The following is a 15,854-nucleotide window of genomic DNA, read 5'->3' as shown; positions in this document are numbered from 1 at the left end:
CAATTCAAAAATCAATAATGAACTCAATATAAGTGATTTACATTTATCATTTATATTAATTATTTACATTTATGGGCTCAATATAAGTGATTTAATTTGGTGAGTCTATTGGACTATCATCACAAATTAATATGGGCTTGATAAGCGAAAACCAGTTTGACTCGTTAGGGAATAATAGGAACTCTAATAGGTTAAAACCTAAAGCAAGGTTGTGGTCCCTAATATACCAAATCAAAAATTGTATTCTTTTATCCCCATTTGACGAGAAATCTAAGGTCCCAAAAGGAAAATGGTGATTTAGTTGAGGAAGAACACAAAACCAACAGTTCCTTAGACTCACCAATTCCTCTGCTTATCATGGATCTAGGCATTTTTCATAATCCCTCTTGATAGTCTAACATAATGTGTTTTTTGGTGGTTATATTGATATTTTATAAGGATCCCCTAAAAGTCCAACGAGTGGTATGAGAGCCACCATTACTGTTAGATTATTTGGAATTGAAGTTCTTTTTTTGTTTGCAATAGATTGGTTTGTAGGAGCTGAGTTGTTTTTTCTGTTTCGTAAAAAAAAAAATGTTGCTTTGTTGTTTTCCTGATCATGGTATTTTACGATTGGCTTTTAACGTCATCTAATCATGTATTGGTTTGTTTCACTTCCTTTTGGATAAATTTTGTACTTCATGTTTCTTGTAATGCTAATAAATTAAAGGAGAAACATTATTATATATTTTATTTATATAACTCTCATTTTCTAACTTGGGAACAAATTAAAGTTGAAGGCGAAGTGAAGTTTCTCCAGTCTCCAAGGTGCATTGCACAAACATCACAAACATAAATTAGTACTAAGGAAATATTTTTTATGAATAATCTTATTATTTTTTTATTTATTTAAAATCTTTTAAAGATTTCTTTTAGGAATTTATACATGTTTTTTAATTTCCTTTCATAAATTTGTGATAACGATATTTACAGATGCAATATTTACTTGAGATATTTTAAGTATAAATCAATGATAGCATTAAATATAATTCAAGGATATAATATTTACTTGTCGTTATTAGTGTTTTATATTTTTTTGCTATCATGATTGAGTGTAAATCCAACAATAACATATTCTTCCCATTTATTTGTACGTCTAGTATTTTTTTATTAAATTGATTGACACGATATATTGTAAAAGTAATTCCGATTGTGAAAATTGATTTAATTAAAATTACATAGATTTTGTATGAAATTATTTAATGCAAGAAGTATGTATTGTTTGTTTAATGCAAGAAGTAAGTAAAATTTATGTACTTACCACTTTCTTGTGATATTTGTTAGCTTACATAGTAAATCTGTGAAATTATCCAATATTGAAAAAGTCCATGTGAAATTGATACTCGGACTTTTCATTTTATTCTACTGGTGCAATTTGGTATGCTTGTTGATCCCCTAACACCCCTCAGCAAAGGCTTCATCATCTCAACACACTCAAGATACGGTTTCCTATTTGTCGACTCGATTAGCTGTTTCAGTTGAATGTCAAAATATTTTTTCATGATTTGGGTCAAGCATTCAAGACATTGCTAATTGAGCCATATTCTACATGACAATTGTCTCGGGTTGTTTCTCACATATGATCATAGGTAGAAATCTATGTTGATCAGCCGAGGTTGGTGACGAAATACAACATGGCTACTTCCCAAAACCATCATCAATATGTTTTGCCAACATGCATTTTGTGCCTCATGTAGAATATCCAACAGGTTCAAAATTATTTGCATGTGCAGTCATATCGATAGCACTCATATTCGACATAGCATATGACATACCAATATGTCCTACTACCCTGGATGGCCTTCTAGCCAATTCAACCAGCCCATTTTTGCATGTTATATTGATTTGATAACTCATTCAATACCTATCCCCCTAGGCAATCAATGGCTAATGTACTTGATAGTGCAAAGAATGGGTTATATGGCACTTGTTGAGTGAAAATTCGGTTGGGCATGCAAATTCTATTCCTCTTAAGCATAACTCAACAGAACTAGTGTTGGTCCTACATGAACCTCATCCAGTTGAACAACCTAAAAAGTCTTGCCCAAGTTGAATTCGGCTGAACTGACTTTGACTGGTCAAGATGAACCAAATTTAGCTGATTTAAATTTGGCTTGCTGAATTTGGTTGAGATCATTGAACAGAAATCAACTGATCTAATTTTTTCCGAACTAGTTGGTTCTAATTCGGCTTACCTGAATTCAACTGAACTAGATGAACCAAATTCAACCAATATAGCTTATTCGAATTTGGTTGACCTAAAATCAATTAATGAAACCAATTACGCTGAACTGAATTTGGTTAAACAGGTTGTACTAATCCAGTTGAAAAGCCACTTGACTGAACCTGTGGTAAAGATCCTGGCTAATCCGGATACCTGTGTGGCTCCGACTGAAATTACAAGGTCTTGGTTTAGTTGGTTTGTATACCCATGTGTTGCTGAAGTAAAAATATTCACTACAAGGAAAATGACTTTTACCTACAGTCAAAATCTATCACTAGAAGTCCAAAATCCGTAGGTAGATGTATAAAGGACTTTGTCCTACAGACGTTTTTTGCGTCAACTTTGAGGGGGTATACAGTGACAACTAATAGTCTGTCACCATAGGCTTTACCTACGGATATATTTTTACCTACAGTCAAATTTAACTATCACTATAGGTAACACCTACTATTTCAAATGTAGGTAAAAGATATTAATTTATACCTATAATCTCTAACTGTAGGTAAAAGTCAATTTACTTGTACCTACGGTCTTCTGTAGGTAAATGTCATATAATAATAATAAAACTAGTTCCTAATTACACTTTCTTTATTATAATTTTTAATTAAATATACATGAGCTTATTATTATGCTGCACAAAGTTAGAGATCTGCTGCAACATGACCTTTGAAAAGTTACAACAACCTGCAAAAGGAGTTACATCATGTATAACATATAAGAAACTGAGCAAGTGGACAAAAAATACCAATCAATTCTTAAATATACTCAGATGGTTTACCCTCAAAATCTGATGTAACTAAATTTTTGGCATCACTCGATATAGAAATGTGCTTTACATTTCCCTGAATTTAAAAACAACTATTTAAAAGTGTTTGAGCTTCTTAGATCTCAACACACACAAATAGATCTAGACAGATAATCTTAGAGGAATTAATCCTGACACACATATATCGATCTTACACACAGATAGTAGTAGCTTCATAGATAGACACACACATACTGACATATATCAGATGAGAGTGTCAGAGATTAGAGGAAATAATCTTGAAAGGTCAATATTAGTTCATCTCATGCTCTCACTTGATATGTGGCCCCTATATATATGAATGTTAATTATTAAGCTTATTTGAATCTTCATAGATGTACACAATTGATACTGAAGAAACAAAAAAGAAAAGAAGGAAACACATACCTGGAAGCCCCAAAACAGTGCAAATACATATTTTTTGACCACCCTAGTTTCTATAGTAAGTGGTACAACATGTACATAGATCCCATATGGAAAAGCACCGGAACTGGAATCCAAACAAGCAGTGGCATTTACATTTTTGTTCCACAGTTTTGACTGGTCAGATGCACGGTCACTGCCACAATCAATAAATGCTGAGCATCCAGTAATATTAGAATGTTGGCAGGCCTTTCGCAAGCATTGATTAACCCTCTGGAAGAAGGAAGAGGATTGAAAAAGAGAAAGTTAATAATCTAATATTACCCATCATTTACAGAATCAAATTCCTGATTCTAATTGAATAGGTCATCTAGATCCAGGGAAACATAACAATTCTGATAATTGAATTTCATGATCAATATTACAAAAGAATTAGAAGGATTAAACTGCTTATATTAAAACTTTCCAAGGTCCACCTCATGGCATCAAATTTTTTCTGAGAACACACTACTATCATAGTTTATTTTTCTGATGATTCTTGTAACATATTATCATATTATATACAACCAAATTAAAATCAAAAGCATTCAAGTGAATCAAGTAATATTTCTTCTGCTTTTTCAATTTGCACTGTGCAAGGTATTTATCCTCCATTTTAATGCAACATGAGAACTTGAAGCAAATTATAAAATTTAGTGAGGAAGATATTTTGTATTTTTTGAAAATGGAAGCTTCAAATATCATTTTTACTCACCTGCAGGCCAAAGAGGTACCAGCCAGAACCAACAACATGGCCAGATAGCATAAAAAAAAGATGATTTATAATGAAATTTGCTCAGGCTGATTCAAATATGAATCCTGTAGGAGACTGGCCAATTAGCAGAGGCAGAAACCTGAATAATCTGGGAAAATACTGCAAAAGGATTGCTGCACGCAGAAGATTTTTAGCAAAATTTTCTCCGGATATTCCCAAGTACTTTCGTAGGACAAATGATATCATTATCTACAAATATTTCATCACACATGTCATGACAAGGAATTTGAAGAGTACACAATAAATCATTAGTCTTTTTCACAAATCGAAAACCCTTTCCTTCCCCTACTGCCTGCTTGATCTCAAGTATATGTTCATGTTCATCGTCCACAAACTATTAATTCATCAGACACAATGAAAGGTTCAATCCTTGTGGTTCATTTATATTTGAAAAAGCTGATATAGAACACTAAGCAGTTTATAAAGATAAAGATAGAAAAATGACAACAAAAATCTTCAGAGTTCTAATTGTAACAAGGTAATTAGTTGGTAACAAGGTACCATAGCCTTTATGACTAATTGTAGAGGACAAATCCCCAATTCTCTCATGTTCTAAATTAATTTCAAATTGATTACAAAATAAGTGGGCCTTTGGCATTTGTATGGTTCAAGGAGAAAGAGTTTTTGCATGCAGAGTTTGTGAGAGATGAAAACTATTTATGTGAAGGCACCTGACAATAGAAACTACAATAGTCCTATTATAGAAAACTTAATAGCTCATCACAAGAACTCCTTATTTATTTTGAATAAGAATATCACAACTAAAAACTGATATTTTGAAAGAAACAAGAAAAAACTCAACTTCATATGGCAACATCAAAGACCTCCTTATTTTCTAGTAAATCAAAGATAGAAAGCCACTGAAAATTTAACCGAACAGATATCACACAATATGAGTAGAGAGAAAATACCGATAAGCATTCATGTTCAATTGTAAGGCTGGCACGTCTCATAATTCACATCATAAACTTTGTGCTTTGTGGCACATAAAAGTGAATACCCAAAATACCAAGTTACGATGAGCAAACTCAGCCAAGGAAATTATATAAACAAAGTTTCCACAAAGCAGAAAAGGGAGATGGTAAGAAGTTTACCTGAGGTAGAGGCAATACAACAAATAGGTCAATGAAAAAATAACCCTTCAGATAATTAAGAGCAATTTTCTTGGGATGATCAACTAAATCTCCAGCACCTACTACCCTTGACTCAGGAGAAACATAACCAATCTAAACTATAAAGAAGCAAAAAAGACTTATAAAATCAAAAAAACTTACAAAAGGAAATTGAAAAGGTCGCAAGATCAAGTATAAATGCTAAGAACAGGAAGAACACGATGAATACTGGTTTCGAGGGTCCAACTCCTCCCAAGAATAAGAAAGAAGGAAAGGAAACTATTGTATTGAATTCATATCTGCCTTATTACAATGAAATACTATTTATAGTGATATTGCTAACAAAATTTGTAATTCTCTGCATACAGGGCATAACAGAATGGTGAAAAGTAGTGTGAATTGGCAGACAAGCCCTTGGCACTAATGCCACGTCAGCAAAGCAAAGCTTATATGTAGTCCTTCAGGTATGAACGAGCACTGCTCTTCCTCTTCGGCCTAGCTGATGCATCTTCACGATTCCTATCATCCCCTGGGCCTTCAAGAATCACCTTGCCCTTAAGGTGGCAGTTATCTTGATGTTGCTCCCAATCTTCCCAAGTGGTATCTTCGGGAAGCAAACCTTCCCATTGTACCAGCACCTGTAACTTAGGTGTTTCAGAATTAGAGGTATAACGGGTGCCCACAATGGCCGTCGGAGAGATCACAGGCTCGTTGTTAACAATCAGCGAAGGTAATGCAAGGGTGGGAGAAGTATTAGCTAAGACAGGTGAGTGGAATGGCTTGAGCATGGAGCAGTGAAATACGGGGTGGATACGTGCATCTTCAGGGAGTTTCAGCTTATACGCAACAGGCCCAATCTTCTCAAGTACCGAAAATGGTTCATAGTATCATTTATTGAGCTTGGGGGATCTCTGGTGTTGGCCTGTAATGGTGACTTGACGACGTGGCCGGAGACGAACCATAACCATATCACCGACATGGAACTGCACCTCTCTACGCTTCTTGTCTGCTGTCAGCTTCATAATTTCTTGAGCCTTATGCAATTTCTTCCTCAAGGCAATGAAACCACACTCTCGATCGGAGAGTAAGGTATCCACGGCTTCCATCTTTGAAGAACCTGTGAAGTACTGCAGCCAATTAGGTGGTTTCCGTCCATATGTGACCTCAAACGGTGAGACACCGGAACCTGAGTGTTGGGTCGTATTATAGGACCACTCAGCCCAAATTAACAGCTTGCCCCATGACGAAGGATTCTGATGAACAAAGGCGCGTAGATATTACTCGATAACGCGGTGTATAACCTCCGTTTGCCCATCTGTTTGGGGGTGGTAAGCGGAGCTCATTCGAAGCTTCGTGCCACTCAAGCGGAATAAATCCTACCAAAAGCTACTGATGAATAGCGGGTCGCGATCGGAAATCAATCTCCGTGGCATGCCATGGAGTTTTCCGACAATCTCCATGAACAAGACGGCGACTGAATGAGCAGAATGCTGCGTGGGTAACATTCCCAAATGTATCCCCTTGGAGAAATGATCTACGACCACTAGGATAGTGGTGTTCCCGCGAAAGGGTGGCAACCCCGTAATGAAATCTAACGAGAGGTCCTCCCATGGCCTTGAGGGTATCGAAAGTGGACATAGAAGTCTGACAGTCTTCTTAGTTTCGTACTTGGTGTGTTGACAATCCACACAAGATGCAACGAATTATTTCACATCTTTTCTTATACAAGGCCAATAGAAATTCTCAGTGAGCCTTGCTAATATCTTCGTGACCCCCATGTGACCCCCTGTTGGAGTAGAATGATACTCCATTAACAGAGTCTGAATGAAGGGGATATCCTCTAGTAACCAAATACGATTCCCCTACAAAATCAATCCACGAGTAATAGAATATTCAGGGAAGGCTGTGGGTTGGGCCAATATATTCTTCCTGAATTCGATAAAGGCTGGTTCTTGTTTTAATTGCTTCTTCAATTCATCTAAAAATGTCAGGCAAGGTACAGATAGTAATAACATGGTTCCTTCTGATCCCTCCTTCAAGCGCGATAAGGCATCAGCTACCAAATTAGTGCTCCCGGACCGATATTGAATGGAGTAGTCATACCCCATAAGCCTGGCAAAATACATTTGCTGCTCTGGAGTTTGAACAATCTGAGTCATGAGCTCCTTAAGACTTCTGTGATCAGTCAAGATCATGAATTGATGGCCAAGAAGGTATTGTCTCCACTTCTTAACGGCAGTTGTGATGGCACACAATTCATGCACATAGGTCGAAGCTTGTAACAATTTGGGGGTGAATGGTTTGCTAATTGGTTGGTAACAAGGTACCATAGCCTTTATGACTAATTGTAGAGGACAAATCCCCAATTCTCTCATGTTCTAAATTAATTTCAAATTGATTACAAAATAAGTGGGCCTTTGGCATTTGTATGCTTCAAGGAGAAAGAGTTTTCGCATGCAGAGTTTGTGAGAGATGAAAACTATTTATGTGAAGGCACTTGACAATAGCAACTACAATAGTCATATTATAGAAAACTTAATAGCTCATCACAAGAAATCCTTATTTATTTTGAATAAGAATATCACAACTAAAAACTGATATTTTGAAAGAAACAAGAAAAAACTCAACTTCATATGGCAACATCAAAGACCTCCTTATTTTCTAGTAAATCAAAGATACAAAGCCACTGAAAATTTAACCGAACAGATATCACACAATATGAGTAGAGAGAAAATACCGATAAGCATTCATGTTCAATTGTAAGACTGGAACGTCTCATAATTCACATCATAAACTTTGTGCTTTGTGGCACATAAAAGTGAATACCCAAAATACCAAGTTACGATGAGCAAACTCAGCCAAGGAAATTATATAAAGAAAGTTTCCACAAAGCAAAAAAGGGAGATGGTAAGAATTTACCTGAGGTAGAGGCAATACAACAAATAGGTCAATGAAAAAATAACCCTTCAGATAATTAATAGCAATTTTCTTGGGATGATCAACTAAATCTCCAGCACCTACTACCCTTGACTCAGGAGAAACATAACCAATCTAAACTGTAAAGAAGCAAAAAAGACTTATAAAATCAAAAAAACTTACAAAAGGAAATTGAAAAGGTCGCAAGATCAAGTAGAAATGCTAAGAACACGAAGAACACGATGAATACTGGTTTTGAGGGTCCAGCTCCTCCCAAGAATAAGAAAGAAGGAAAGGAAACTATTGTATTGAATTCATATATGCCTTATTACAATGAGATACTATTTATAGTAATTCTGTGCATATAGGGCATAACAGAATGGTGAAAAGTAGTGTGAATTGGCAGACAAGCCCTTGGCACTAATGCCACGTCAGCAAAGCTTATATGTAGTCCTTCAGGTATGAAGGAGCACTGCTCTTCCTCTTGGGCCTAACTGATGCATCTTCACGGTTCCTATCATATAAGGATACAGAAAAGTTTGTATAGTGGCCTTCAGAATGTAAGTGTTGCATAAATAATGAAAAAAAAACTGAAATTGTTTATTTACAATACTTCTATTGCCCCTATAGTGGACAATGATATCAACAAAAGGGACAACGTAAATAGTTCATCTTGAAGACTTGAATACAGTCTTTTTTTTTTAAATTTTAAGAGAGTGATCTATTTTAATGTACATGTACCTAAACAATGTAAAAAGCCTTTGTAATTTTAAAGCAAGGCAAAGAGGTCCATCTCCAAATATGGAATAAACTAAACTAATGGAAAGCAAATTCGCAATATTTGAAAAATATACGGACTTTTTAAAAGAATTTGAAATATAGGGAATAAATAGAGCTTGACTAAAACAATAGTGATCAAATTAATAATTCTACATCAAATTTTTATTGAAATTAAATTCTACATTAAATTTTAATATGAATATTATATTATATTATATATAATATTAATATTTTAATTAATTTAATAAGCATTTAATCTAATAAAAAAATATTTATATAGATGATGATAATATATAATTATATAATAAAATTTTTACATGCTCACAATATATTTAAATTTAATGAATTGGTAAGTAATGACATTAGATCCAAAAAATGTGGAGTCAGTCTATGATGAGAGTTATATATCCTCGGAAGACATAGATATATCAGTGGATTTCAATTTGAGATATCAATAATAATTTAATAATATACATAATATTATTATTATTATACGACAAATAAAAATAGCAATAAAATACTCGTATATGTTTTTCACATGTTATACACACGTCATCTATTCACTAAGAATTCAAGATTAAGAATAGTAATTAGTAAATGAACATAATGTATAGGCACTGATCAACAAAAGTTATATATATATACATACATATATATATATATATATATATATATATATATATATATATATATATATTTGGAACTAGTGGATATGGTGTGGACTCTGGATTCAATTGTGCCGGCTCCGTACTTTAAAAATTTATGATTATAAAGAGAAGAGATAAGCACCAAGCAAGCAAAAGCTTCTCCTAGAAATCAGTTTCCTAGTAGGAAATGCTAGTAAACATGATCAGAGTGGTGCCTTCAACTTAGAGAACATAAGTTATTTCCTAGAAATCAGTTTCCTTCTTTTCAAACAGTATTTTTTTCTTAAAAAATAATAAACATGTAGGAGCATCTAACCTGTTTAGAATCCCATATTCACAGTAGAAAAGCATAGTCAAATTAGTGTTTAAAAATTTTAGGAATTAAGTTACAGACTGCACATTAAACAATGTATAGTTTTAATTTTTTTTAGATTTTCTGAATTTTCTACAACATTGGCTACTTTTGATAGACCAAAATTACATAGCAGGAAAACTTTAAAACCTTGAAGCTAAATAGGGTCTTAGGACAATAAATCCACAATCTTTTATCTTGAATATAGATGTAAGTAAATAGCAATTGAAACAGAGAGCTTCTCATAGAAATATCATTCTGATAGACCAAAAGCCATCACTATATATTCATTGTATTGATTGATAATAACTGAACATAAAAGTGAAGCTGTGCATAAATATGAAAATTAAATGCTACTTAAGAACACAAAGTTACAACATAATTCAATAAAATGTCAATAAATTATTAGATTAGAAAAACCATCTACATGAACTCTAGACTATGGTCTGAATAAAGATGATTGTACAGTGCAAAATCACATCTGTAAAATGATTTTTTTGGCTATGCAGCACATAATTAAAGTCAAGTTCAAAACATAGAATTCAACGTTCTCTAAAATTTAAGGAGAAACAAAAGTCTATTTTTGGAAGAAAAGCACCTTGGGATCAAATATAGCTGAAGTTCTTCGGGTTCTTGGCTGAGAAGCCTTGAAATAAGTGGGGCAAGTAGTACAATAAGGATCATTACACACTCCAAGTTGCCCATACCTCATTAAGTGCTAATTCTTTCTATTGTAGTCGTTATCCCAACGATTTTCATCTGTGCCATTGAAAGTAGAAAACTTTTCTGTCTTGCTCTCCATTACTTTGGTTCGTGTTGCAACTATATTCTGTCGTGAAAGATTTCCAGTTCCATTGGTAGCATACAGTGGACCACTGATCTGCACAGAGGGGGTTTTTCTCACACTATGAAGTGGACCAGTATGTCCCACAAGACTAGTTTCTTTCTCATATGATTCCAAGGAGGCCATAGGAATAGAAATTGAAGCACTTCGTGTCCTAGATACAAGCCTTCGGAAATTAGAATCCACAACTTCATCAGATAGTTGAGCATGTGTTTCTGACATCATTGGTACCTCATCTTTTTCAAAATGAGCCATGTTTCCCAGATGATTCTCCAATTTTTATGAAACTAGCAAAACATCAATGTATACATTTCTGCACGACATCATCAATTTTAAAGCAAAACAATCCAATTTAGCTCACAACTTGAAAAGAGAAAGCATAAATTTTTGTTAAAAAAAACAGTAAATGAAAAGCCAAAGACTATATTTGTTCCCAAGTGACAAAGTCAAATGAAACTCAATGCATCCTCATGAGGAAGATCATTGTTCTCAAGTGGTTGAGAGTCCAATTTGGTTAAAAGGGCATGATGAGAATCAAAGTGGGTAACATAGCAGGGACCATTTAATTGCATATTGATTTTCATCCCAATTCCCAATCGCCATCGCAACGGAACATGAAAATGCAGATTCCAAATAATAATAAAATAGATGAAAAGTTGTTACCTTACCTCATTTAGTCGATCAAGTAACCGAGTATCATCTCATTCTCAGCTCAGCCTCCGATTTTGAGGTTTGATAATTGAGAGCGGGAACGAACGAAATCCATAATAACTAAACTCCGATTAGTTTGCACTTCCTATCATGTCGGCCTTGGACATAGCCAACACCTATAACAAGAAAGAAGGAACACCATCACTACTCACCTCATTCCACAAAGCCTATACACTCTGTAATTTTTCCAGTTGTGTAATGTCAGAGCCACAGCAGCATCTGCATTCTACACCAATGCTCTAAAATAGGAGATTATTATATGGGGGAACATTAACTTAATTAATTAACATTGTTTTTTTATCATTAACTTAATTAATGCTAATGCATGAACCTGGATTATAAGAAAGTAAAAAGGCAATCATATTCATATATTATGCACAGTTTTGAGCGCACGCACGAACAGATTATAATATATTAGTAAAAATCTTCGTGTGAGATTTTGTTGGTGAATTTCCTGCTGATAAAAGCCATCCACGTGTTAGGTGTGTGATTCTATTCTATTCTATTCTAGTTACAGTAAGAAATAACACACAGAGCATAGATTCAAATAGAAAACAAATAGAGCATAGATTCAAACACATTGATATTAGTTCTGTGAATGGTTTTGAACTGCAAAACGAACAGAGCATAGATTCAAATAGCAAAGACACCTGAGGTTCACCGGGAACCATGGAGATGCAATCGGTGCATCCAAGCATAAGCTCCGACGTAATCAGAGGCCAAACTTTGACAGCAACTCAAACACACTGCGTCAAATTGGAATTTTCCATCTCCAACCAATCCGAATCAGCCTCGAGGCTGGAAACCCTAAAATCCAATCAAAACACTGAAATTAAATCAAACGACGTCATTTAGAGTTGCATTGCACTCAAAACTCATAGAAATTGGTGTAGAATGGAACCAGAGGTTTGATAATCGTGTTTGTCATGGCTATATATGTTAAACTTCTGTGGCGTGCTTTTATATATTAGTAAAACCAAATCCACAAACAATAGATAATAGACAAATAGATATACCTTATGGAGAATCCATCAAACGTAGCCGCCACCATGATCAGTGATTACAAGAAGGGAGAGACTATGAAGAAGAAGAAGAAGAAGACTGAGAAAAGAGGAACATGGATGATTATGATGATTAGATGAGAGAGAAAGAGAGTAATTAACATTTTGCGCTCTTAGACTAGAAGAGAAGAAGAAGGAGGAATGGGAGAGAGTATTGTGTGTAGTTGTCTGCTTGCTTTTCCCTAATTTATGACTGAAAGGGACATATGAGAGAGAGAGAGAGCTCTAAAGTGACGGCAGATACAGAAGAAACGAAGGTGAGAGAATATTTTATTAATTATTAATTAAACTCGTACAATTATTTAATTAACACTCATGCTTTATTATAATGTTAATGTTGGTGCTTGTTACTGTAATTGATTTTTGTTGATTAATTATTTTATTATTCCTAATCAACTCTTGCATTTTAATCGTTTCTTTCCATGCATATTATTTTCATTTTAAAAAAAAGTACTTTTGAGGTTGTTTTCGTTGATTAATGTTAATGTTCTTTGGATTCTCCAATTTATGTCTTAAAGAGTTTTACCTACACCAACAATTGTAGGTATAAGACTTTTGAGGTTATACCTTCCCCAACCAATTATAGGCATAGATTTTGTGAAATTTTATCTACATCACGTAGTTGTAGGTATAAGTTTTTTAAAATTTTTTAAAATTTTTCCTACACTGTGCTTCTGTAGGTAGTAATTCTTTTAAGTTTTACCTACACTAATCAACCATAGGCATAAGTTTTTTGGAGTCACTACTAAAAAAAAGCTTTCTACATCGCCCAATTAACATCGATTATAGCTAAAACTGATGTTAACGAAAGCGGGGTGGCATTTTTGTAATTAAATGGAGTTACTTAACATCGGTTTTAGAAAAACCGATGTTAACTAATTCATGTTAACATCAGTTATTTAAAAAACTAATGTTAACATGATGTTAAGATGAATATGGTAACATCGGTTTGGGCAAAACCGATGTTAAGTTCATAGAGTTAACATCGGTTTTGAGGAAGCCGATGTTAAGGAGTTGATTTTAACATCTGTTTGTTAAAAAACTGATGTGATGTATTTGATGTTAACATCGGTTTTTACAAAACCGATGTTAACTATATTTAGTTAACATCGGTTATCCATTAAAAACCGATGTTGTTATGTTTATAAGTTAAAAAAAAATTGAGATTTCACAAGCCGCACGCGCTCGAAAACCTTGCCTTCCCTCTTCTCTTTGTCATCCTACTTCTTGAAATCGCTCCTCTTTCTCCTCCCGCCTGAAATATGCTAGAAACCGCTCCCTCGACACCCACATTGTCGTCGATCGATGCCACAGAACCCCCTACACTGCCGGAAAACCCACATTGTCCTCACTGGAACCCACAGAACCCCCTACAGTGCCGGAAAATCCATATTGTCGTCGTTGGAACCCCGCAGAACCCACATAGTCCTGGGTCGAAGAAAACCCTACATACACTGTTGCTACTAGGGTGCTGAAACACTCGTCGCTGCTCAAAGGTCAAAGCTTTCTCCGCGAGGTACGTAGCTCAAATTCGTTTATGCTAAGTTTCCTTGTGAGTGGTTTGACCCGAATTGAGAGTGGCATCGGATAATAAACAAAAGGTTTTTGTTTGCGATTCTACAGGCTCCGCTGACGCGCGTGTGTTGTTGGGTTCTTTTGATCAAGGTAACACTAACTTGTATATTTCATTTGACCTATTTTATTTTTTATGGGTAGTAATAAGTAATGTTGCATGATTTTTAGTAACGTGTTATTCTGTTTGCACTATAACAGAGAATGAACCATGATTTCTGTAGATGGATCCACAGGGGTCTTGCAATTGCCTGCAATTGCTTTAACATTTTACTATCCAACAGAGGGGGCTTGAATGTTGTTGTTTGAACATATTTTTTGTTTCTTGAGCAAGTAATGCTTAAGTATAGATAAAGCTCCCTCCAGTTCTTAGAAGACACCCCTACCTTGCAAGTATTTTGTTAAATAATGTTATTGAAGTAAATTTTTTATTAGATTTAATTAAATAAATGTTTAGTATTTTGTTCTTTCCTATTAGTCTGTTGATAGGTAATTGGAATAAAAGAAAAGCTAGGTGTCTGTTGATGGTGTTGTTATCTTTGTAGGTACATTCCTTTTGTGAAGCCTTTGTTCTATTAGTTTATGTTTTTGAACATTTGAATTTAATATAAAACTGGATTTATCCTAGGCATTTATTAGGGCATATTTATTTTGCTGCTTAGGGTCACGTTCACCAAGAGTTAGGCATTTTCAGCCATGATAAACTGTTAATCTTAGCAGTTTTTTATTGTCTACAAATCATGATCTTTTACTTTTATCATTCACAAGATCACAACTCATGTTGGATGTAATAGAAGTTTGATTTATACCGTGATGATTCACTTGTGATTTCTTTATCCTAATTTCTCATTTTCATGTATAGGTTATCTAGGTCAACAGAGAACTAGAGGTGAAGAAGTGGTCAAATTTGGTCGTCCAATACGTAACTGTTTTTTCATTGAATTTTGATGCTTTGTTTACAGCATGGCCATTTAAGCTACATGCAATTATATTGTTAATGACTCTTGACTCCATCATCAACTAGATTGCATGTTTACCCATTGTGCATTTTCTTGGGTACTATATAGGAGAGAGATATTGGTGGTTAGTTTAAATAACTGGATGAAAGGGTTGTAAAAATAATTTTAATAAAAGGAAAAAAGGAAAGAATCTAGAAAATTGTAGTCCTATTGAAATAAAGGAAACTTAGATGAGCATAAAGAGAATGATAAATTACTAGAATGCATGAGGAAGTGTTGGAGATAGATATATTTTTTAATAGATTGCACCATCTTCCTCTCTATATATTGGTATTAAGGGATTTATTAATTGAAACAAATGGTTTTTTTTATTTATACTTTTCAAGCATTTAGAAGAAAAAATGTAAGATTAGGAGATGTCTTTGAGATGATTTTGGTTCAAAAGAGAGAAGAGAGTGAGTTGGTTATTCTTCCATGCTTAATTTGTTGGTTTTCTGATAGTAATCTTTCTGGTTCTCTTATTTGGTTTCCATCTAGCTATGAATCAGTTATCATCTTGGAATATTAAATATTAGAAGTTCTTAAATTTTTAGTGTAAGTTTTTTTTATCGGCAAAGATAAATAATATATATTGAAAGAAGTACCAGAGGTACTT

At 34.3% G+C, this 15,854-nt stretch overlaps 1 protein-coding gene and 1 long non-coding RNA gene across 3 annotated transcripts; both read right to left on the bottom strand.

Moving 5' to 3' along the window:
- Positions 1-2,722: 2,722 nt before the first annotated feature.
- On the bottom strand, positions 2,723-4,305 carry LOC114419357 (probable cyclic nucleotide-gated ion channel 20, chloroplastic). Its single transcript, XM_028385014.1, has 3 exons — positions 4,186-4,305; positions 3,456-3,704; positions 2,723-2,947 (listed from the first exon to the last, which is right to left on the bottom strand). The coding sequence occupies exons 1-3, from the start codon at positions 4,234-4,236 to the stop codon at positions 2,864-2,866; spliced, it is 384 nt and encodes a 127-aa protein (XP_028240815.1). The 5' UTR covers positions 4,237-4,305; the 3' UTR covers positions 2,723-2,863.
- An 88-nt stretch (positions 4,306-4,393) lies between these two features.
- Positions 4,394-12,834, bottom strand: LOC114419358. Of its 2 annotated transcripts, none has more exons than XR_003668246.1 (6): positions 12,624-12,834; positions 12,258-12,414; positions 11,560-11,723; positions 10,651-11,209; positions 5,340-8,787; positions 4,394-4,434 (listed from the first exon to the last, which is right to left on the bottom strand). It is a non-coding gene; the product is annotated as an uncharacterized LOC114419358 (long non-coding RNA). The 2 variants fall into 2 exon arrangements; XR_003668245.1 differs by having other exon boundaries at positions 11,565-11,723.
- Between the last annotated feature and the right edge of the window lie 3,020 nt (positions 12,835-15,854).

The sequence above is a fragment of the Glycine soja genome, chromosome 7 (assembly GCF_004193775.1).
Source record: "Glycine soja cultivar W05 chromosome 7, ASM419377v2, whole genome shotgun sequence".
Classification (NCBI taxonomy): domain Eukaryota; kingdom Viridiplantae; phylum Streptophyta; class Magnoliopsida; order Fabales; family Fabaceae; genus Glycine; species Glycine soja.
The sequence above is the reverse complement of the archived record's forward strand: the minus strand, read 5'-3'. Positions and strand labels throughout refer to the sequence as shown.